The sequence below is a fragment of the Polypterus senegalus genome, chromosome 12 (assembly GCF_016835505.1).
Source record: "Polypterus senegalus isolate Bchr_013 chromosome 12, ASM1683550v1, whole genome shotgun sequence".
Taxonomy (NCBI): Eukaryota; Metazoa; Chordata; class Cladistia; order Polypteriformes; family Polypteridae; genus Polypterus; species Polypterus senegalus.
In genome coordinates this window covers 66,431,944-66,454,651 of record NC_053165.1, presented here as the reverse complement: position 1 = coordinate 66,454,651, position 22,708 = coordinate 66,431,944, and the positions used below count along the sequence as shown (strand labels likewise).

General features: G+C 41.9%; 1 protein-coding gene across 1 annotated transcript in view; it reads left to right on the top strand.

The window, feature by feature from the left end:
- Nucleotides 1-6,836: 6,836 nt before the first annotated feature.
- Nucleotides 6,837-22,708, top strand: part of LOC120540891 (serine/threonine-protein kinase ULK1-like) — a 99,374-nt gene continuing 83,502 nt past the window's right edge. The window contains exons 1-3 of the mRNA XM_039772041.1: nt 6,837-7,501; nt 8,013-8,105; nt 8,196-8,237. Of these exons, the coding sequence (XP_039627975.1) occupies nt 7,412-7,501; nt 8,013-8,105; nt 8,196-8,237 (225 nt within the window). The 5' untranslated portion in view covers nt 6,837-7,411. The remainder of the gene's footprint in view (nt 7,502-8,012; nt 8,106-8,195; nt 8,238-22,708) is intronic.

Below are 22,708 nucleotides of genomic sequence, written 5' to 3'. Positions count from 1 at the left end.
TCTCAGTAGCCATGGAACTGTGGTCTTTGCTTTCGACTATTTTTGGCATTTTTGATTTCACCTTTTGAATAATAGTAATAATGCATTTTATTTACATAGCGTCTTTCCTATGCTTAAGGTGCTTTTTCTTCCAGTTACTATTCAGGTATTCCTGCTAGTTTGCCCTGTGCAATTGCACACACGTTCTCCATCCCAACTAAAACCACACTTGCCGTCACAACCTAACCAGAGCGTAACTTCAGCACATCGTCACTCGGTCGCGACTCTGCTTTGGAACTTCACTGAGACACCGGCTGACGGTCACATCCTCAGGTCAGCAGCAGAGACCGCCAGGACTGCACAGCACAACAGTACGCTCAGTTCTACTTCCCCACCCTCTCGTCCCCCTTTTCTCCACCCAGGTGAGTGTTGTGCTCACTCCAACAGATGGCACATCACAAACAATTCTTGTAATAAAATCTATTACATTTCTCATTCCAACAGAAGGCGCATCACAAACATTACCACAGCTTATACAGATCCCATACCAAATGGCAAATAACAGACATATGCATTGCATTTGTCATTCCAACAGAGGGGCCATCACAGCCATTTATAGTAATTCATTTTATTATTACAAATGTTTGTGATGAGCCATCTGTTGGAACAACAAATTCAATGCATTGTATCACTACATGCACAACAAAATACTTTCCAACAGGTGCACTACAAACTTTTAACACAGAGGTCTATGTCGATTACTCAGATTTCCACCCATCTTAGATTGTGTATCACCTCTTAGTGGTCCATAAGAGTGACGAGAGTGGCTGTGCAGGATGGCCGTCTTTAATTATCCAGTGAGTGTCGTGTAGGTCCTGAAGAGATGGCAGCTGGGTGCCAGTCGTATTCTGTGCCACTTTCACCACCCACTACAGTGCTTTATGATCTTGATCTGAGCAGGTGCAGGACCAGGATGTGATGTTGCCAGCGAGGTTGGACTCCAATGGGCACCTGTAGAAGTCTGTCAGGACAAAAGGAGAAACGTGACCCTCAGATATTTGAGGAAGGTTCATAGTGGTGGGCTTTCTTGACAAGAGCTTGTCAACTCCAAGAACTTTAATACACTCGCCCTCCCCACAGCATCCTCTCTGAAGAAGATGGAGTGTGTTCAGCTTCCTCCTTCATAACCTCCATGGCCATAGTGTTGGTTGTTCTGATATTAAAAGTGAGCCTGTTGTCCTGGCACCTCCTCTCAGTAAGTGGTCTCCTGATTGGTGGTTGATAAGGCCTATGATGATGGGGATTTGGAATGGGGGTCTGATTACACTGTCAGAGGTGACCATGTATTACAGAAGGGGTCTTGGCGTGCTACATTGTGGAGTGACTGCCTTAAGGGTCAATGAAGGAGGGCTACTGCATGTTAGGCGTTCCACAATCCAGCTGCACAGGGTGCTGCTCAGTCCTAAGCTGGGGCGTTTGGTGGTCTGCTTTGATGGCACAAGTGTTCAATAAGGGGCTGTCATCAATCAACAGGACTCTGGTGTAACGGTTTTGGTTATCCAGCATGTTATTACCTATGTTATCACCTCCAGCATCCAACATGGCATCACCTATGGACCGGTTGTGGTCCACTGGCTGGAATATTCTGTTTAATGTGTTCCAGCACCTCTCCGTAGTGAGGGTCAGTGGTCTGTGGTCACTCAGACAGCCCACCTTTGTTTTCTTATAGTTGTTGGCCTTCTGAAGCGGGTGTGGTGCACAATGAAAGATGTCACTGAAGATGTCACTTGCGGTGTTTAGGACCCATGACCCCTGAAGTGCTGAATGGACGTGAATGTACAGAAACAAGGAGTGAGGGTCTGCTACTTGTCACAGTCCAGGTGGGTGTAGACGGCATTGAGTGAATCGTGGAGCCCGATGTCCTAACAGCCCCCCACAGTGTGTGTGTGCTGAGACCACTGTGGGGCGCTCAAACCCTGGGAGGAGTTTGGGTGTAAATCCAGTAATGGACAGACCCCCACCCCACAGACCATGGCAGACTCACGCAGACACCAGCCAGACGTGTCACTTGTCACTGCTAACCAGTCACCTCCACGCTGCCCTCTAAAGCACCTGCTGGCCGTAATTCCAAATGAGGCCATTAAACAGTAATGGAGCTCATTCCATCTTTATTCTGCGGCTCTGTCGATTGCCAGCCTCATTACTCGGGGAACATAAAATATTTTCCAAATGTCTAATAATGAATTTCCTCGTTAATTCACTTGCACACGGTTACACTCCAGCGCTGGTGTCTTTAAAAGGTGAGGCTCTGTGTGCCCTCGTCTCACTGCCCCCTGAATTCGGGAACAGGCAGCAAAATGTCACACGGAGGAAAGCAAAGGCCACTCAATCAATTGCAGTCCTCGCGTTGAAACGCTTAACGTGAGCAATGGAGGGCCGGGGGAGCGGCCAGGACGCGCAAATGTAAATTTCAGACGCCTTTATTAACGCTGCCCTGCACAGGGTTTCTCCCTTTAGAGCACGATCGCATTTTATAACGTGTTATAAATGGACATAAATTGCTTTTCGACACATGCGCTGCTCCTGCCGTTCGCGACGGTGCCCGCCAGGTCCATGCAGTGCGCACAGTCTCCACTTGGGGGCAACAGAGACACACTCCTCTGGGACTCAACGCCGGAGGGACGGGCGTCCTGTCGCTGGGCCTTCAACAAGTGGCACTTTGAGCTCGTCGCCATTCCAGAGTTTTAAAAATGAACTTCCTCTTCTGAATGCAACTGCAGTGCATATGTACTCACACGTGCTGCAGAGTGTCACAACAGGGGCAGCGCAACTGCAAAAAAAACCAACAATGCGCCCCCCCAACCCCCCGAATAAGCACCAACACCGACGAGAAGGTCAGCGACTCAGCCTGCCTTGGCCATTTGGTTTGATGAGCGCTAAGAGGCCTGCACGTCATATTCTGGGTACACTCGTCACCCCCGTGGAGGTGAGCGCAGCCAATGGAGGTTTGGCTGGGGGGGCCTTGCATAGGTCTCTGCTGCATGTTTCTACGGAAGAGTAAAGTGGACACCTGAGCACCTGACATTCTCGTGACAGGCTGCGGTTCCTTCATGTGTGACATGTTGATTTGTACATGCAAGTAAGAATCTCACTGTACTCTGCACCCGTGACAGGATACGGCTTAGAAATACAGGTAGATAGATAATAGGAAAGGCGCTATATAAAAAATAGATAATATGAAAGGCACTATATAATAGATAGATAATATGAAAGGTACTTTATGATAGATAATGCGAGGCGCTATATAATAGATAGATAATATGAAAGGCCCTATATGATAGATAGATTGATAGATAATACGAAATGCACTATATAACAGATAATATGAAAGGCCCTATATGATAGATTGAGAGATAGATAATATGAAAGGTGCTATATAATAGATAATATGAAAGGCACTATATAATAAAAATATAGATAAGGTGCTATATAATAGAAAAAACAATAGGAATATTAAAGGCATTATATAATAGATAGATAGATGCCAAAGGCATTATATGATAGATAGACAGATAGATAGATAGATGTGAAAGGCACTATATTATAAATAGAAAGAAAGATTGTGTGGTATGAGTGACAAAATTGCAAAGTCCCAAAGAAAGTTAGTGTGCTAGTAGGGCCACCCGATTTAATCCTGGTGGCCTAAGGAACAAAAGTAAATAAACAGGAGCACAATGGCGTAGGAACATAAAGAACTGGCAATCAACTTGATATTCACCTTGCCATGCTATCTTAAAGTAAGATGGCTGCTTTGGTCCAAACTGTAACCCCACCTTCCAGGGATGTTCACTTTTTTACCATCTGGCTTGGAAGAGGTGGAGATTCTCTGGCTCATTTGCCCTCATTGGGCGTCTTCTTGGCATTTTTAAGCAAAACCTTTAGTGACAGCACCCCCTCTTGTCCTTAAGTGGTACTACATACCTCAGGTAAGCCTGAGTTTCCAGAGAGAGCATCCATTTATTTTCTTATCCGCCTAACCTGGGCTGGATTGTAGTGAAGTGGGAGCCTATCCCAACATGAACACACACACACACATTAGGGCCAATTTTAACAACACCATTTAAAGGATGCAATTCAATAGCAAAACTTTCCAAGATCTGGAAAATGGTGGTCAATACAGTGGAATCAGTAGAGGAGCAAAGTGGTGGGCACGTTTTAAAACCAACAGCTGCCCCTGAGCCCTCACCTCCAACACACTGAGCACTCCAAGTGTAAAAAATACGCGTGTGTAACCGTAGAATGCTGAAAGACGTCAGATCATATAAAGGTTGTTTGTGTCATCGGCTGAATAAAGAGGTAACAGTTACTTACACAGCAGCCTTTTTTCCAGACTCTCTGGGTTTCCAGTTTTTTTTTTGTTTTTTTTGCTTTCTTTTGTTTCTCAACTTGTCTTACTAGTTAGTAGTTAGATGAAGATTAGATTTCATCAGGCTTCTGATGATGGCCATTAGAAACTGGATACGTGGATTTTAAATTTATTGATGATGTGCAGTCAACGCTCGTCTTGATTGACCTTATAGGAGGGGACATGAAGATTACCAGGAGGGCACTTTATATCTGCAACACCTGGAAATGTAAAAGACACAGAAAATAAAAGCGGGCTGTAATACAGTATGTTGTAATGAACTCGTGGCACTGTGATCACAAGCAGCTAAGCTTCACTGGACCACTGGAGCTGGGGAGGATGATGTGAGAATAAAAGGAAGGCAAGAAGGATTCCGAATTGGAATTTAAGAGAAATGTTTGATTGCTGTCAAATAAAATGGACGAACTGTCTGGTGTCACCTCGGCTCATGAAGCATACAAGTGCAGTGAGAGCTGCCTTAAGCCTGATGGACCTGACACTGGACGGGTCTCATTGTATTCAACCAGACAGAAACTCAGTGTGAAAGAGAAAGGATGTAAAAGGAAGAATATTATGGTTTGTAATTTAGACAATGAGAAGTCAAGCAGAATGACACATTTTATCGGCCAACTGAACAGATCACAATATGCAAGCCTTCAAGTCAGCTCAGGCCCCTTCTTCAGGCAATCAGCTGCATCCTCACCTCATCTGTAGTGAAGAGCAGGGGAGTGGGACCCGATGTAGCAGATGTTGCAGCAACGATGTTGGAGTGAAGCAACAGGAAGAAGCAAAACCTGCCTCGGCAATGATGGAAGAGGAAACCTATGACCTGTGACAGATTGCAGAAGCTACACACAAGAAAAGCTGTGGGACCAGATATAGGAGGCGTGTGGTGTCCTCTGTCACCTGGTCAGTCTGTCCCAAAGGTGTCAGAAAGTGACACTGCTATGGAAAATGTGCCAATTGTTCCTTTTCTAATGAAGACAAGTGCCTCTTCACCTAGTGACTACAGATCAGTGCCACTTATGTCTCACATCATGAAGACCTTTGAGAGGCTGGTCCTGGACTATATGAGCCCTCTTATGGTAGACCACCTGGACCCCCTGCAGTGGTGGATGCAATTATCCATCAGCTGCACAAGGCTTATTCTCAAATGGACAAAGCTGAAAGCAGTGTGACAATGTTGTTTTTTTGACTTCTTCAGTGATGGCCGGTGCAATTTTCTATGGTGTTGGTGTGCAGGGCCGGTCCCATCACTTCAAGAGAGGCCCACCAGATCAACAAACTAATTTAAAAAAAAAGCAGGCTTAGTTATGGGACTCTCCCCGGAGGTCATAGTGAAGGAGAGAATGAAAACAAAACTGAGCGCCATCATGAACAATGCTGCACATCTTCTCTGTGACACACAAACACTTAGGACTTTCAGCCAACAGCTGATTCAGCAGAAGTGCAACAAGAAACACAACGGGGTACGTAATGCCATCAGCAATGTCACTGGGCCTGAGACTGGCAAGTCAGTTCATTTTCTTCCTTTTTTTGTTATTGTGGTGTGTGTTCAGACCATAGTGTATGCATAAATAAATTTATCTGTTTATTTACTCTATTTAATGAGCATCTGTAAAAATCAAAACTTCCTCCTGGGGACAAATAGTGGTCTATCTATCTATCTATCTATCTATCTATCTATCTATCTATCTATCTATCTATCTATCTATCTACTGTATTATATAGTGCCTTTCACATCTATCTATTATATAATGCCTTATCTATCTATTATATGGTCCCTTTCACATCTGTCTGTCTATCTATCTATTATATAGTCCCTTTCACGTCTGTCTGTCTATCTATCTATTATATAGTCCATTTCACATTTATCTTTCATTATATAGAGCCTTTCACATCTATCTATCAATGAAAGGTGCAAGTCGTCAGATGCTAAATTGATGCATGAAATGAAATCTAACAACATCAGCATTGGGCACGGTGCGCTGTCCGTCGGCGGAGTGGCTTTCCTGTTTGCTCCTACGTTTGCATCATGCCGAAGTCCCTAAAGCCTAAATCTCGGCGACATTCCAGAACTAACTCGGGATCTTCAGGATTGTTGTGTCCATTCCCGTCTCCATTGCTTGTGCTAAGTGACAGCTGAAAGGGAGTGTCGCTTGTCCCGCGGTCACCTCTTGTCCTGTTGACGTGAAAGGGGGCGTTACCTTATGCACCTTGAAATACTTAATATGAGACTGTCGCTCTATTACTCTTTTTACACTTTTAAAAACAGATCGAGGTGCCCACACACTTTTCAGTGTAGTACAGCAGAGTGCAGGTCGATGACGGCCATCCTCCTGCAAAGAAAGGCGAGAAGTAAAATTGAAGGAGCGCGAGTTTCGCAGCAACCCTTCAACATAAACGTGAAAGCTCCGCCTCCTGGCCCGGCGCGCATGCGCGCTGCCCTCTCCTGGCTAAGGGTTAGAGGGCTTTGTTCAGACACCGGGACGTTGTTGTTTACAAGCGGTCGTTTTTCTAAACTCTGAAGCGAGAGCTGTTGGAGTCAAGAATAGCATACACGTCGTGTTTACTTTTGTTCTTTGGAAGTATTGTTTCGCTTGTGAAGACAACTTAACGGCGGCCGCTGAGATATTTCAGACTTGCTTTTTGTGTACAAACAAAAGTGGGTCCGGAGCTTCTTAAGGTGGAATTGCGCCTCTGTGGCCCCGTCGACCATGGGGAGCTCTCTGCAGTAAAATACGGCGGTCCTCTTCAGCGCCATCATGACTGACAAGCGATCGCTTTTCGCCGAGAGGCAGCCCATGGAATTGGGAGGAAACGGGCAACTTTCCAGCTGCCGGGAGCCTAGCAGCAGCGCAGCCAGGGGCTTCTTTGTAGGGGTCCCCAGATCCTGATCTAAATCATCCATCCCTCCCTCTCTCCCACCCCACTCCTACATTCGCACCCCCAGCGTTTAGAAATTCAGTCCAGGAATAAAAGGGAAGGCTTGCCAGGCATCGGTGTGTAAGAGCATCAAAGGGAGAGATGGAGTCCGTAGGAAAATTCGAATTCAGTCGGAAAGATCTGATCGGGCACGGCGCATTTGCCGTGGTTTTCAAGGGAAGACACAAGGAGGTAAGCCCCGCATTCTTCGATAGGTACGTGGATTTGACGTGCCGCGTCATGGCTAACCAATGCTTTCGTGACATCGCGGGCCTACGGGCAAGTCGTTATGGTACTACCTTAACTCGAGGCCTGCGAAAAGTGGCAGGAGAACCGACGTGCGGGGAAAACATGAAACGGTTGATTTTGTCACCCTTTGGGTTCAAAATGGATAAGAGGAGGGGGCGACACGCTATGTACCTCTTGTGACTTCAGGGCACGATCTGTACTAAAGTTAATGTCGTGAGTCACTTGGCACACGTTCCCCACTTGCCCACCCAGCACCGATGTGTGTCAAACGCGTTGACAAGGAGATCCCCTCATCTGGCAAGGGCCATCGTGTCGGGTGCTAACGGTACCTCGTGGCTTTGGGCATGTTGGGACATGTAGCGACGGCAGGGGCATCCATCCGAAACCGTCAAATGGAGTGGCTGCTGGAGCCTGTGCCTTTGGTCTGACCGCACACCATTTGTTTTTACTCCAGAAACAAGACTGTGAGGTCGCTGTCAAGTGCATCAACAAGAAGAACCTCGCCAAGTCGCAGACGCTTTTGGGCAAGGAGATCAAGATATTAAAAGTAAGTGTGCTGTTCGTGGCTTGATGTTCAAATGTGTCTGTCACGGCCATTGTATAACTGTTTTTGTTTTCTTATTTCTGTCTCTCGAAGGAACTTAAACATGAGAACATCGTGGCGTTGTACGACTTCCAGGTAATGCTTTAAATATTTAATTATATGCCTCTGTTAGTACTGCCCAGCGTACCTCATTGTATTTGGGGCCAAAGAGGCTGACGGCCACCAACAAAAATGAGCCTTTATTAGGAGGAGTGGCCTCGCGCCGAGATTCTTTTATTTGTCATCGTCAATGCTCTCAGCTCCACAGCCGCCGTCCCGGACGCGCAGCCTTTTGGTTTGTTTTGTTGCTGCACGCTGTCAGTCACATGACCCTGCTTTGACAGCTAGCCTTCCTCGCTGTTGATTGGTGAATGGAGACTTTGCGTCATTTTGCTTTCCGCTGAGGCTCTTGGGAAATGTAGTTGTCCATGTTTTGAAGATCAGTTTTAAAGCTTTGGTCGTTTTTCCTCTTCGCCTACAATTCCCATCACGGGTAGAGATGAGCGCATGAAAGTTTTATTTGTGGTAGTTCTTAGAAGTCATTGTGGGGATTGGATTACGTTATGTAGGTCAGTGGTTCAAATGTAGTGAGAAATATATATATATATATATATATATATATTTATACAAGCAGGAGGTAGTAATTTTGACCTACGGTACAATCTGTGTTGTGATTTAGGCCTCACGGACATGTTTTCCTTAAACTAAATGCACTGAATGTTTAATGTTAAGCTATTTTAAGACTTTCATAAAATAAAGAAAAAAAAATCAGATCACAATCACAAATACAAATTTTTCAACATTTGTTGTAAGTGTTTTCTTTTTTTATTAAAATGAAAAATCTGAATTGGCATAAGACAGCCCGGATTTGTCGTGTTGATAAGAAATGTAATGTTTTACTTCCTAAAGTAGAAGTACTTGCAAACATTATAATGTGTGATTCAATTTAAATGTTTAAAGTCTAAATATTCTCGAATGTAATAGAAATGTGTTCTTTTTCTCTCTTTGATAGAGGTCCATTGGGTTCTTGATGTGTAGTAAAGGATCAAAAACATCATATTCATCAACCCTCATGCTTATGCTTGAAATTTGTCTTTTTTAATCTTTTGGGAGTGGCTGTTAGAGGGCAGGACCACCGGTAAATAATTAAATACCTGCAATATTATTATATTCATCATCAGCAACCTTGACATAGTATAAAACAATACTCCATGTGCCTATATTACTGATCCTCAGTTTTTCAAAATTTTGTGAAAAGGAATAACTTTGGCCTCTCACATCCAAGTGGGAGCTGAACCTGTGAAGTTAGTTAATGTGACATGCACAGCTGCTGGTCTGTCTGATCATTGTTGCCAAATTGGTTTACTTTTTTTAGTAAGGTTGTAATTTCCTGCACACATATGGCACAATATGACCTATAAATGGTGGTTTTTAAAACTTCCTGGGGGCCAGAAATGGGTGGCGTGTGGGTGCTCTAAAAGCTCAATGTGTTGCATAACTCGCCTTCAAGGCGCATTAAGTGCCATATCACGTGTGAGGGTTTTCTCATAACTGTGAATCAGGAGGCGCCGGGCAAAAAAACAAACATGTCAGAGTGTTCAAATATAATTGGTCTGAGCACGTTAACCGTAAACATGAATATAAGATATTTGCACTGTAGTAACATAAGACCTGTTGCATGCTGATTAGCACACACGTGTAACAATGCTACTGTACACTGTGCATCTGACATAAAAGAGCACATACACAATCTATAATAAAATGTTCCACAAGTGGAAACCATTAAAATTAAAATTAATCTTTTGTTTTCAGAGTAAAAAAAAATGACTCCAAAAAATGGATGCCCTTTTATTTCCTGATTGAAGGCCTTACTGACCCGTTGGCTGCATTTGCTGCCTAAATCTCTGAAGAATTGATGATGTTTATATTTCCTTTTAAGTTAAAAATGAATATTGACCCTGTGCTTGATGAGACTTCTACTGCAGCTCGGGGGTTTGGCTGCTTTCTCATTCCTCCATGCTATGGACTGCTGTTACAGGGTCCTCTGCTGTATAAATGCTGAAAACCCCCTCAAATTCAGAGTCTGTTTTCATAAAAAGTGCATTGATGTGTCGAGCACTTGCTCTCACAGCCACAGCTCCCAGTCCCATTTTATCACAAGGCCTGTATCAGTACATGGCTCCTAACCCTCCTCACTCTACACATTACATTTGTGCCTTGGTGGTCCTGATCGATTTAAAAACAAGCCTAGGGATGCAGTTTAAACATTTATGGACCGATGTTGCGATTGGCCGCCTCTTGAATCTTGAAACCTGCTGTCCAGCTAATGTCCACTGATCTGTGTGATGTGCGCTGCCAGCTTTCACATCACGATACACCAGGCAGACAGTAGTTGTGTGAAAGTGCAAGTTCTCTGCTTTCAATGAAAGATGTTTTCTTTTGTCTTTGTGTTTCATTTCCAGTATGTGGTAATGTCATACAGTAACCAATAAAAGGCCACATTTCACATTGCCAGTAAATTCAATACAACAAAAATATTGTCTCATGTCTATATGTGTATATTTAAATGTTTGTATTTGTGCGTTTATAAGTTATGTAATGTATACATTTACAAGTTTGGCTCACACCTTTATCCAAGGCAGCTTATAAACATTGGAGATACAGTTGGTTACTTTTCTTTTGTTTTCCAGTTGGAGTGCAGGAGAGTGAAGTGACTTGCTGGGGGTCACACATGATCACTTGGTGCTGGGGGTCCTCAAACTCGATCCTGGGGACCCTCAGTGGCTGCAGGTCCGATTCCTAATCAGTGACAACACCTGATAGCACTGATCTCATTTAATTAGCTGGGGTTTTTGTTTCTTTTATTCTCCATTCAGAAAAGTACAGCAGCATGGTTTTTACATTTATTAGACACTTAGAAATATTTCTGCTTTTGCTATCGATTTAAATGCTTAACTCTCTTTGCTGATTTCATTATATTTTGCCCTTTCTCTGTGCAGTTTGCTCCCTTCATTATATCTTAATAGTGACAATTTAAAATGAGCAGAGCAGACCCCCAGGCAAACAACACTGACTCACGAAAGGCTGCAACTACTTTAGTGTTGGACTCTGTAATTAGTAAATAATGGACTAATTAATCAATTAGTATATAAATGGAAAAGTGGAATGAAAATAAAGATGAAAATCTTGTTAAAAAGAAAAAAATACATTATTCCCATAAAACTGCTTATTATATTATATATATATATATATATTTGCAGCTGGAGGTCCACAAAGGGAGAAAATGAATGACGTATCATAAAGTAGTTTTTATTCCTGAGCTTTCAACCTACCAGGGGTCTTCATCAGAGGATAATGCTTAGACATACAAGAATCAAAGGCAATATATAGCAATAACTTATGGGTGGGGGGGGGCAAACTTAAGAAGAACTTATTCATAATAAACAAGACTTTACACCCAATAACCTCGACCACATGGACATAGCCACCCCTCCACCCATAAGTTATTGCTATATATTGCCTTTGATTCTTGTATGTCTAAGCATTATCCTCTGATGAAGACCCCTGGTAGGGGTTGAAAGCTCAGAAATAAAAACTACTTTATGATACGTCATTCATTTTCTCCCTTTGTGGACCTCCAGCTGCAAATATGCAAACCGTATCACAGACCTTCTCTTCCATATATATATAATATAATATTTTAACCAAACTTAGTTTTCTAATTTCTATATTGCTCCCAAAACACAGAACTTGTGAAATAACACATCACTTAATTAGCCCTGGAGTCCAATTGAAAACGGAAGCTGGTGGGAACAAAAACCTGCAGCTACAGGGGTGCCTAAGGACTGAAGATGACAGACCACTGGTGTTGACGCACACCAGTGATTTGTCCCGCCAAGGCGTCGTCGGTGTGCTGCAGCAGAAACACAGACACAGTGAGGTCACCTTGACCTGTTGATGGCACAAACGTGGCCTTAGCAGACATGCAATCCCAGTCGTTTACACATCCGTCCCTTCCACTGTTCATGCAAATTCTTTACTTCAATGTGTGCTGGTCACTGTGTCACTCGTTGTGCTGGTCACTGTGTCACTCGTTGTGCTGGTCACTGTGTCACTCGTTGTGCTGGTCACTGTGTCACTCGTTGTTCCTGTCAGTGTGTAACACAAGTATGCTGTGCCAGTTTAGGGAATCGAGTGCTGCTTGTTTGTTTGTTTGTCTCTTTTCATTTGCGTTGGCGTCACTGGAGATTGTCCACACTCATCGCTGTCTCCTGTCCGTTTTGACATTGTGTTTCTACTGAGCAGCTTTTCAAGCGTAATGACGTATATTTGAAGAGTTTGTCCTCTGGCAGTTTTCTTCTTGCCTTTTAGTTTTCAACTGTATGTGTTAAGAAATAAAAAAATAAGTGGCGCAGTGGTGCCATGCGTAACTGTGTCGATGTTTCATGCAGTCAGAGCTGTGGACTGGCATTCAGATCAGAGCAGGTAACACAGCAAGCGGGCTGGCCAGCCGGGGCTAAAGCTGAGACTGATGGTGGAGGAGGCTCCCGGCCCTCTCAGTCCATTCATAGCAAGTTTAGTGTTGGTGTTCACCTTTATGTTATTTGTGTTTTATTGTATCAGAGAGCAGTACTGCATTTGAAAATGGCAGGAAGTCGTATTAAATATAAAATCAAAGTTGACTGTTGTCCCAAAGATGTTTGTGTGACATGGATTAAAGTGCCCCGCTGTCTTCTGGGAATGCCAGTTCTGTAACTGGCATTGCTCGGGTGGGCTCCACCTCCTGAGCCTGGTCTGCTTGACTTTTTGAGGGTCCTCTTAGATTAGTTTAGGTAAACTTTATTAATCCAAAGATTCGCTTATTAGTGCCATATAATGCCTACCTGCAAAAACGTACTGACAGGCTGACCCATTACTCAATTAGAGTTGCTTCCTAGTTTTGGTTTTTTTTTTTTTGAAATAATAATTTTTTCCATACTGTTTATTATTCAAATGTTTACTTTTTTCTGTTTTTCGTAATCTCTGTCTTCTTTCATGGGCAGCACGCTGATCTGGGTGTCGTTCCCGGCCCTCTCACTGTCTGTGTGTGGCTTACCCGCTGCAGGTGCCATTGTGTTTCGGGGGTCTGCTCTCATCCTTCCCCACGCTGGTTATTGTTTTGTTCCTGCTGTTTCCAAGATGCTCTGTGTACCCCTTCAGCAGACAAAGCGGGTTGAACAAAACTGGCTGCATGTTCATATCCGCATGTTCTCTAACTTTTAAAGAAAAGCTCACTAGGTTATAACAGTTGTTTGGCCCCTGGTGCCCCCAGCCTGACCGGTCTGGTGCCCACCTTCCAGAGGACACACATTACAGTGTGTTCTGATTGGTTGTCATGGCAGCAGCTGATATTGCAGCCCACGTCTGTGCCCTTAGTAACCGTGAAGTGGCACGTTGGATTCACTGCCGATGTGCTTCAGAATGAACGGTGAGATGCGAGGAGAATTGAGTCATCCGCTGTGTCAGGCGCGCCTCGCATGCTTCAGAGTCCAATTTCTCTGCCTGTGCCGGCCGTCGTGTTTTACTGGTTTGGGGAGTTTTCTTTAAACTTGACTGTGAAGTTTGACCTGTGACTCATAACAAACAAATTTACATTCTTGTGCTGACGTGATCTACATGAGTAGTTTTCTTCGGAAGGTTTTAGCAGAAGTGTACATTTCTTTCTTGGGTTCAGGTTAAGAATAAACGGATGAGCAGAAGTGAAATGCTAGCTTTTTCTTTGTGTAAACTTGGAAGGTTTGATTTGGTAGACATAAACGGGTTCATCCTATCGAGATTCAGGCTGTGCTTCTTACTGTCCGTCTGTCTGTGTGTATGTGGCGTGGGCTGAGCGCCGTTTTAGTAGGAGTTGATGCTGAAAGTCAGGCTGGATGGATTGGGATTACTCGGTGGGCCGGCAGCAACGTCCTCATATTTTTATTTTAACTCGTCCTGCACCGTTGTACTATCGGTGAACTCAGGTGTTCTTGTTTTTAAGTTATTCATTTATCTTTTTTTTGAACCTGAGTTTGTGTTTAGCACTATCCATTAAATGCTGCCTAGGTAAGCTTTAGCTGACTATGATTGATTATTATATTAAATATTGTGAATTAAATAAAGCCATTAGTCAGGGAATGCAAAATGAAATGAAACCTGGGGGATCAGATCGTGGAGCGTTGATGGCTGAAGTATTAAAAAGTAATTTGTTTGGGTCTCTTGAGGAATCTGCAGTGTAAGCGAAGTGACTGGACTGCATGTGAAGCTATAAAGGATGGTGGTGCATCAAGTAAGATAAATTGAATTTTCTCTTCAGGAAAGTGAAGTTGTACAGAGAGAGTAGCCATGCCTTATGGGAGAAAAACCTGGTTAAGGAATACACGACAAGAACATTTATCTAGTCCAAGGGCTTTTTTATTTATTTATTCTTTTTTGTTTAACTTTTACAAGAAAAAGTAATGAAGACGGAAGACAGACGTAAGGTGTTTGGGAAGAAGTTATCTCTTTGTAATCCAGAACAAATATAATTGCGTTTTCAAGCCGGCTTAAACTCTACAAACTCTTTGGGTCAAATTTGATCCGTTTTTGTGATTTAAATCTTCTCATATAATACACTACTGTGGCTCTCCTTTTGTCTGTCCAGGATTTTAAATCACCTGTAGTTCGCAAACCGTTTGACCTATTGATATAACATTTGGTACACATATGCTATGTGACCTCAACTGTCTGATTTTTGGGGTGATGATTTGAATTCCTCTTTTTATTTTATTGTTGAGTCGACTCTTGCATGCGTACGGGCGCCGTTCTCATTCTTTACCACCTTCTCCATCACTTCCCCTACCTCTTCATATCTTAAATCATTCTTGAGGCAGATTGAAGACTTGAGTGCCAACTTAAATGAAAAATTAAGAAAGATGTACTAAGTAATTGCAACACAAACTCTGACTTAATCAGTTTTAGATGGCGACGAAAGAAGAGAAGAAGTGGGCCGCTAGGGTGGGGAAAAGAAGAGCTGCTCAGGAAGCAGCAAGCACATCAACCTCTGAGCAAATAAATGTTAAACATACAGAGAAAGAAAGAGGATGAAAACTATAAGTTGAGTGTATTCACCTTACTGGTAATAAATAAAAGCACTGTAAATATCCTCTGTTAAACTGAAAAAAATAAAATAAACAACATGTCTAAATGTCACCTGTTCTAAAAGTTAGGATTATTAAGACTGTCAGCCAGTATTAAAAAGGTTTGGGTTCAGAAATTGGGTGTCAGAATCGGCTCACAAAACACCTGTACTGTTCGGCATATGAAGACATTGTAGGGGGGCATTTAGTTGGGTTCATCAGGCACATGGCAGGATCTACCCCAGGAAGGGGCACCAGTCAGTTGAAGCGTCTTCTAATGAAAACATGTTTTGGACCATCTAGTTACCAGACACAGTTCCAATAACTAAAGATCTGAAAGTGAGCTGGACATTTAAATAAGTAGTAAATTATTAAACTGTCAAAAGAATCCCCAAGTTAGAGGCATTTGGTTAGGATGATGTGTTTGTGCTGAATGGTTGTAATTGGCCTGAGGCTCTTGATTTTGAACATTTGTATGGGAAACATCTGCCTCTTCTCCTGTAACGTATTTGTCACCTTAGTTCATAGAGCCATCCAAGTGAAGATGGCGTCACACCGCATTTACTTTGTAATGCCAGGTGAAGATCGAGCACAACGTGGACTTATAAAAACTCCTCCCTTGGAAGAGGGGCCCTGTTAGCACTGAAGTTTATTTCCCTGGCGTTCCTGGTGGTACTTTTTGGCAGACCCGACTTGTACAACCCAACCTTTTTCCTGATATTTTCTTTTGTTTCTCTCTGTCAGCCTGATGATCAGCCTGCTTGCCAGAGTGTGTGGGAGGATAAACAAAACAAATCCAATTGAACAATATGGGCATTAATGCGTGAAAAGGGTAGAAGTGCTTCAAAATGTCTTCTGTTACAGCGTATGAGTTTGGAACTGTGATTCCTTGCAGAATTCCAAGTTGACGAAGCCAGCTTTGTGAGTTCTCGTTGCTAATCATTCAGGGCGCGGAACGCTGTGTGTCTTGCTTTCTTTTTCCTCATCCTCTTCTTTGACCTCCCTGTCCGTACAAGTGGGCTTTAATGAGCAACTCACTCCACCCAAATGGGAAAGGCCAACTCCTGCTGCTAGACACAACATGGGCTAATTTGACTTGCAGGATGGTTTCATATCTGAGATGTTGGTTCATGGAAATAATTAATTGAAGCAGAAAAGAAATGTTGCCAGCTGTGGCATGGTGCCATGTTTGCCATTTTATTCAGTTTTTTTGTTCTTTTTTCCTCTGTGATTCTCATTTTTTTTCACCTGGTTGGAGGTCCGTGTAGTTTATGTCCGTCTACCTGTTTAATTTTAATTAAAATATTTTGTGGAAAATAAAAGAAAGACCTGCGGTGGGCTGGTGCCCTGCCTGGGGTTTGTTTCCTGCCTTGCGCTCTATGTTGGGTGGGTTTGACTGCAGCGGACCCCCTGTAACCCTGTACTTCGGATAGTGGACTGGATAATGGATGAATGGATAAAAGAAAGACATCAAGCAAAAGGAAGGATTGAATACCAGAAAATGAAAAGATTGGCAGGCAAAATGATGTTGGGTACAATGAACTACATATTTATATAACTGGATTTTCCGTTGCGCAAAAGAATTGGGTTCTGATAAAGAAATGAATTGGAAAATAAAAGCCGTTAGCCCCTGGAGTCACGTAGCATTTGCCTGGTTTGAAGGGGCGTACGCACGTTTGAAGTGGTCTGTAATTAGTTTTTGTCCTTGACGTGACAGTGCCTGCTCATTCACATTTTACTCTTGAGTTGGCCATTAATGTGAATGTCAGTCCTAAATGATGGGGGACATAAAAAAAGGTGGTGGCTGCGAAGAATGTTTAAAAGGCACAGCCAAGTGTAAAGTGGCGACTGGTGTACCCCATGGGTATGATGATGAGAGTGGGCACCACGTGTGCGGATGGCAGCCTTCTTCCATGGATGGTCTTGAGCGTCTTGTGTGCTCTTAGTGACCCCAGCTGAAATGTTTAAAGTGGAGCTGACAGTGTGCACTCGCTGGCTGTGTGTGTGTGTCTGTGTGGTAAAGGGGCAAGATGTCTTCATTGGTAGGCCATTGTTTATGAGAGAGTCTGAGAAGTGGCCATTATCCAGTTATGTTTTATAACGGTTCTAGTGATGCACCAATATGGAAATTCTGGGCGATACTGATAACCGTTGTGTTTTTGTCCAATCTTTGCCAATACCCATAACCAAAGGCCGATATATATATATTTTTTTTTACTTCAGGTATAAATGTTTTAGGTATGCTGAAAATATTTTATGCATTATCAATGAAAAAAAACGGTAGCATGTGAAACAGAAATTAACTTTTTATTAACTTGCTGAATTTTATGCTCTTTTTTTCTATATAACCAACCAGTACTTTGTGGGGGAAAAAGAGCAAGATATGGCTCATCTCTATAGAAAAAATACTCCCAAGTCATGTACAAAAATCTGCTTAACATACACATTTTGAGTAACTTAAGCACATCAAGACACCATGCCATTGGGTATATTAACAAAAAAAATGAATGAATATTCTTTGTGTTATAATCAGACATATATTACTTTAAGTAAAACTGAAATAAAGAGTACAATGAGGCCAGTAACCCTGGGCTTAAGTTGGCTTCTTTAAAAGTACAAATGGTAGGTTTTCCTTAACAAAAAGAAGCATTTCTGCCTTTTCACCAGCAAGCCTGTTTCTCTTTTCATTTAATAATAATAATAATAATAATTCTTTGCATTTACATAGCGCTTTTCTCACTACTCAAAGCGCTCAGCAATTGCAGGTTAAGGGCCTTGCTCAAGGGCCCAACAGAGCAGAGTCCCTTTTGGCATTTATGGGATTCAAACTGGCAACCTTCCGATTGCCAGTGCATATCCCTAGCCTCAGAGCCACCACTCCGCCAGATATACGTATATATATTTGACACAGCTGAAAACGGCGTTCACTGTCTACACTGGTAAAAGGTGCCGATACTTGATCACTGCCTTGGCCAAGGTTGGGAAATGGGCTGCATTGCTTTTCCAATACTGGAGGGCGCAGTTATTTCTGGAGATAGGGGCTCACTGAGATAGTTATTCAGCTGGAAAAAAAAAAGTTTACAAACGTTTACCTATATTATAATAAAAAATAATAAATTATTATTAGGTTGACCAGATATGTGGTAAAGAAAAAAAGGACAACCACCTGTACCAACCACAGCCATTAATAAAACAGTTGTGATGTTGAAAGCTTGATGCATAATGATTTGAGTCATATAAAGGGCATTCTTGTTGACAAGCCTGAATTTATATCGGTTAAAATGTACACATCTGACCGATTTCGATGTCGTCATTTAATGAACATCGGCCGATAACAGTACAGTTCCCGATATATCGTGCATCTCTAAACGGTTCCCTTGGATTATTGACCGAGGGGGTCCCCCAGGCTGCTTGTTGAGTTCTTCCCATTGGTGGCTTGCAAAGTAAACAGGAAAGTTGAAGTAATTTGTGACATTTAAATGTTTGAGTAGAACATACCAAGGCAGTTTGTCAATTCACTGTTTCTCTCTCTGACTGGCTCATGGGTAACCGTAGTTTTATCTTTTGCCGTTCCAATCCTTTATTTGCCTCTGCTGTTGTTATACACAGTGCCCAGTGTTGGATGCCCTGACATTTTATTCTCCCAGTGTCATTATCTGGTGACTCTTTGCCGGAGGCTCCTCGCTGATATCTGGAAGGTTGCCGGTTCAAATCATCTTAACTGCTACAAGTTGGGCCCTGAACCAGAGGTTTGCTCCAGGGGTGTTCGTTGTATTATGGCTGACCCTCTGCTCTGACCCCAAAAGTTCATGTGAAAAGACAATTTCCTCTCAGAGTAGATTCAAAATTAATATGTCTTTTTTTGACGATTTTGTATTTTAACCGGCAGCTAGTGGGTAGTGTTTGTACATCTCTGGCTGTGATAGATTTCCTGAAGGGAAATTTAGCTTTCACAAAAGCTCAAGAAATAAAGAAAATGTATGATAAATGACAATAACAACCTTCTTCAGACATATACAGGAATTAAAAGAAGAAAAAAAATTCTGACTTGGTTAAAAGTAAGAGAGCAGCCCCAGCAAGGCACTTAAAAGGTACAGTAAGGAGCTCATCGGTTTGTGTCCCCCTTGTGTTTGAGAGCAAGCGCTTTGAGTCGATATATAAATATAATTATTAATGTTGTATATGCCCCAGTAGCAGTTCTTGACACACTTAGGTTGTCCATAACGGCCATCATTCTTGTGTTCTTTCTCTCCTCCACTTCTACCTCCATCTGGGGCTACCTTCTTAATGAGCGCGTTGATTCGGTGGGCTTCTCTTGAAGTGATGTTCCCAACTCAGCCCAACACAGCCTGGCCATCACAGACTTACAGAAAATGGAAAGGGTGTCCCTGTCCACAGTAAAGGAGGATAGTCTCCGCCATTCATCTGTCCTTGGACCAGTCCAACCTCTCCTTGATGTGAATCATCGGACTCTTCTCGGCCGTGAATTCTAAGAACTGTCATGACCATCTGTATGGAGTGGTCCAGCTAAGCTCCTGGTGATTGAATTACTCGTCTGTCTTGACGGGACATTTAGATAGTTCATGGTGATGGAAGTTTCTAGGGAGGGCCTGTGATTGGTGGAGCAGTAGCCAATGAAGGTTGACAAGCACAAAAGCTGCAGTTGTCTCTGAGCTGCGCCTCAAGTGACCTCCTCAGCCTTTTGCTGAAAGTGTGGCTGTAATGGAGAGGTGGGGGGTTAAGCATCTCTCGACATCCTTTGTTTTTCTGCCTCTTTGTTATCCCTCGCTCTTTTTTCACCTGTTTGGCACTCACTAAGTGTGTTTCTCCTCCGTTGAGCCGGTTGGGGGGAGATGGGAGCTGGTATTTGTCTGTTAGGGCTCTGTAAGGGGGCAGCAGTGGTGGTTCAGCTGTGTGGCACGGGGCACCTTGGGTCTCACTTTAACACGTCCTTGCTCTGTATGTGCAGAGAAACACAGGGCTGTGCTGGCTTATGTTTGAATCTTGAAAACTGTGTCATTGAAGTTTGAGTCGGCTTTGTAATTTCCTCCCTTGTTGTCGTGGGAATATAAAAGAGCAGTCCGCAGTCATCTTGCACTTGTTGCCTCTTCTCTCAGAGCCCAGCCAAGTTTTCCTTTTTTATTTTTGTTTTTTGACTTCCCCACTTGCCCTTTTATAGTCAGCAAATGTAAATTCGGCATGAGAGAACATGTTGAGTGCAGTTCATTGTAGCTTATCACGTCAACTTCAGTCTGCAGGGCCTGTTTCTTAATAACTAGTTAATAACAAGTTCCGTTTTTATTTTTCCAATGATTCACACTTTGAGTTTTTAGAATTTTTTTTTAATGGAAGAAAGAAGAAATGGCTACAATAACACGAGCAGCAGTGCAATGGCACTCGGCACTCCTTTTAAACACAACTGTACCTTAATGCGCTTCATCACAATAGTGAAAGTGTTCTTCTAGCTTTAAGAGATTTTGTATTTAGTGTTAGGCTTTTGCCATTCTCTAATTTTAATTTTTATTTAGGTTTTTGTTCTTGTTTTTAGTTTTTCTGTTTCAGCAATTAACTTAGTTTTTGTCAAATTGTATTATTTTTATATACAGTAGTCTTTCATGGACTCCTTTTTCTTTTTAGCTTATCAAGTTGTATGTCGTCATGTTGTACCTGTCAATTTAATACGTACAATTAAACTGTCTGTGACGGAGCTCACGTTTCTGATGATAATGTGGATGTTTGAGGCTTCCGGCATATTCAGAAAACGCACAAATCAAATGGCAAGTGCGCTCTGAAGTCATTTGTCACTTGAACCTGCAATACGTTTGAGCAAAGGTGTTTTTTTTTTTTTTATTTCAAAGATGCTTTTTTTATTTTTGTGATTTCATATTCAAGCAGTGAGATCAATGCACACCTATACTCCTATTTTATAATTTTTTGGTATAACTACTGATGTTGTCTATAAATCATCTATGCCTTTTGAGACTAGATTTTTTTTCAGGGTTTTCTAATGTTGCTCATTTTTACATACTTTTGAAGTTACTGCGTTAATAAGAACAATAGCACAGATACAGATGAGATTTTAAATGTATACAGTGCATTTCTTCCATTTTATAATAAATACTATATACATGTACACAGGGTGAGTTAAAATTTGAAATGGCAGAAACAATTTATTGACAAAACATACTTGATGATTTACAGGAACGTCTCAACCTGTTAGCCATCACGTTCACCACACAAAAACAACCGAGTGACAGAACCATTTACAGCCTGGACACACACAGATGATGCCACAGTCCGTATTCTGTCCTTCACGTCACTGATATCATGAACTTTCCTGCTATACACGCACTCCTTCACCATAATACACATAACCAGAAATCACCGGGTGTCAAATGAGGGGAATGTGGAGGAGGCCATCAACCTGATAAAAAGAATGCATTGGTGTTAACATCGTGTGGACTCACCCTGTGTGTGTGTGTGTGTGTGTGTGTGTGTGTGTGTGTGTGTGTGTGTGTGTGTGTGTGTGTATACATATAATATACATATACACACGTATGTACATACACATGTACATGGTGGGCCATATGTTTCTATACATAGGAAAATAAACATGGCATCATATTCAAAAAGACTTGAGGCTGTAATTGCTGTCACATTGGCAAAGTATTGAGCAAAGGCTGTGAATACTTATGTATATATGATTTCTCAGTTTTTTTATTTTAAATAAATTTGCAAAAACCTCTAAAACTTTTTTCACATTGTCATTATGGGCTATTGTGTGTAGAATTCTGAGGAAAAAAATGAATTTAATCAATTTTGGAATAATATATATATCATATTATCATATATATATATACATATATATATATCATATATATATATATATATATATATATATATATATATATATATATATATATATATATATATATATATATATATATATATATATATAAAATAAATACAGCAACATCTCCAGTCATTCACTGAATGAGCAAAATGCAAAACCCAAACTGGGAGGATGCCATCTAACAACATATGTAAGAGTAGACATCTTTTGTAGCAATTGAAAGGGCTTAATAACACACTTCTAACACCCATCTGTAAAGCCGTCTATGACATTGTACACACTCAGTCCACATAGACATGGGGAGAACATGCAAACTCCATACAGACACGGACCAGGCTAGCATTCAGACCTGAACTCAGGGCACTGTGTAATGATGAAAATGCTTTTTTTTATTAGTTAATTCTCATGCTCAAGAACTTTAGAAATAGTCAAAAGAATACAATAGGAATAAAAGCAAAAATTACATTAATAACACAGGATACAAAACAATATTAAACATTAAAAACCAAATAATAAATACATATTTGTTACCAGTTTTGAATTAGATTAAGAAACAATCAGGAAAAAAAATACAATTCAGG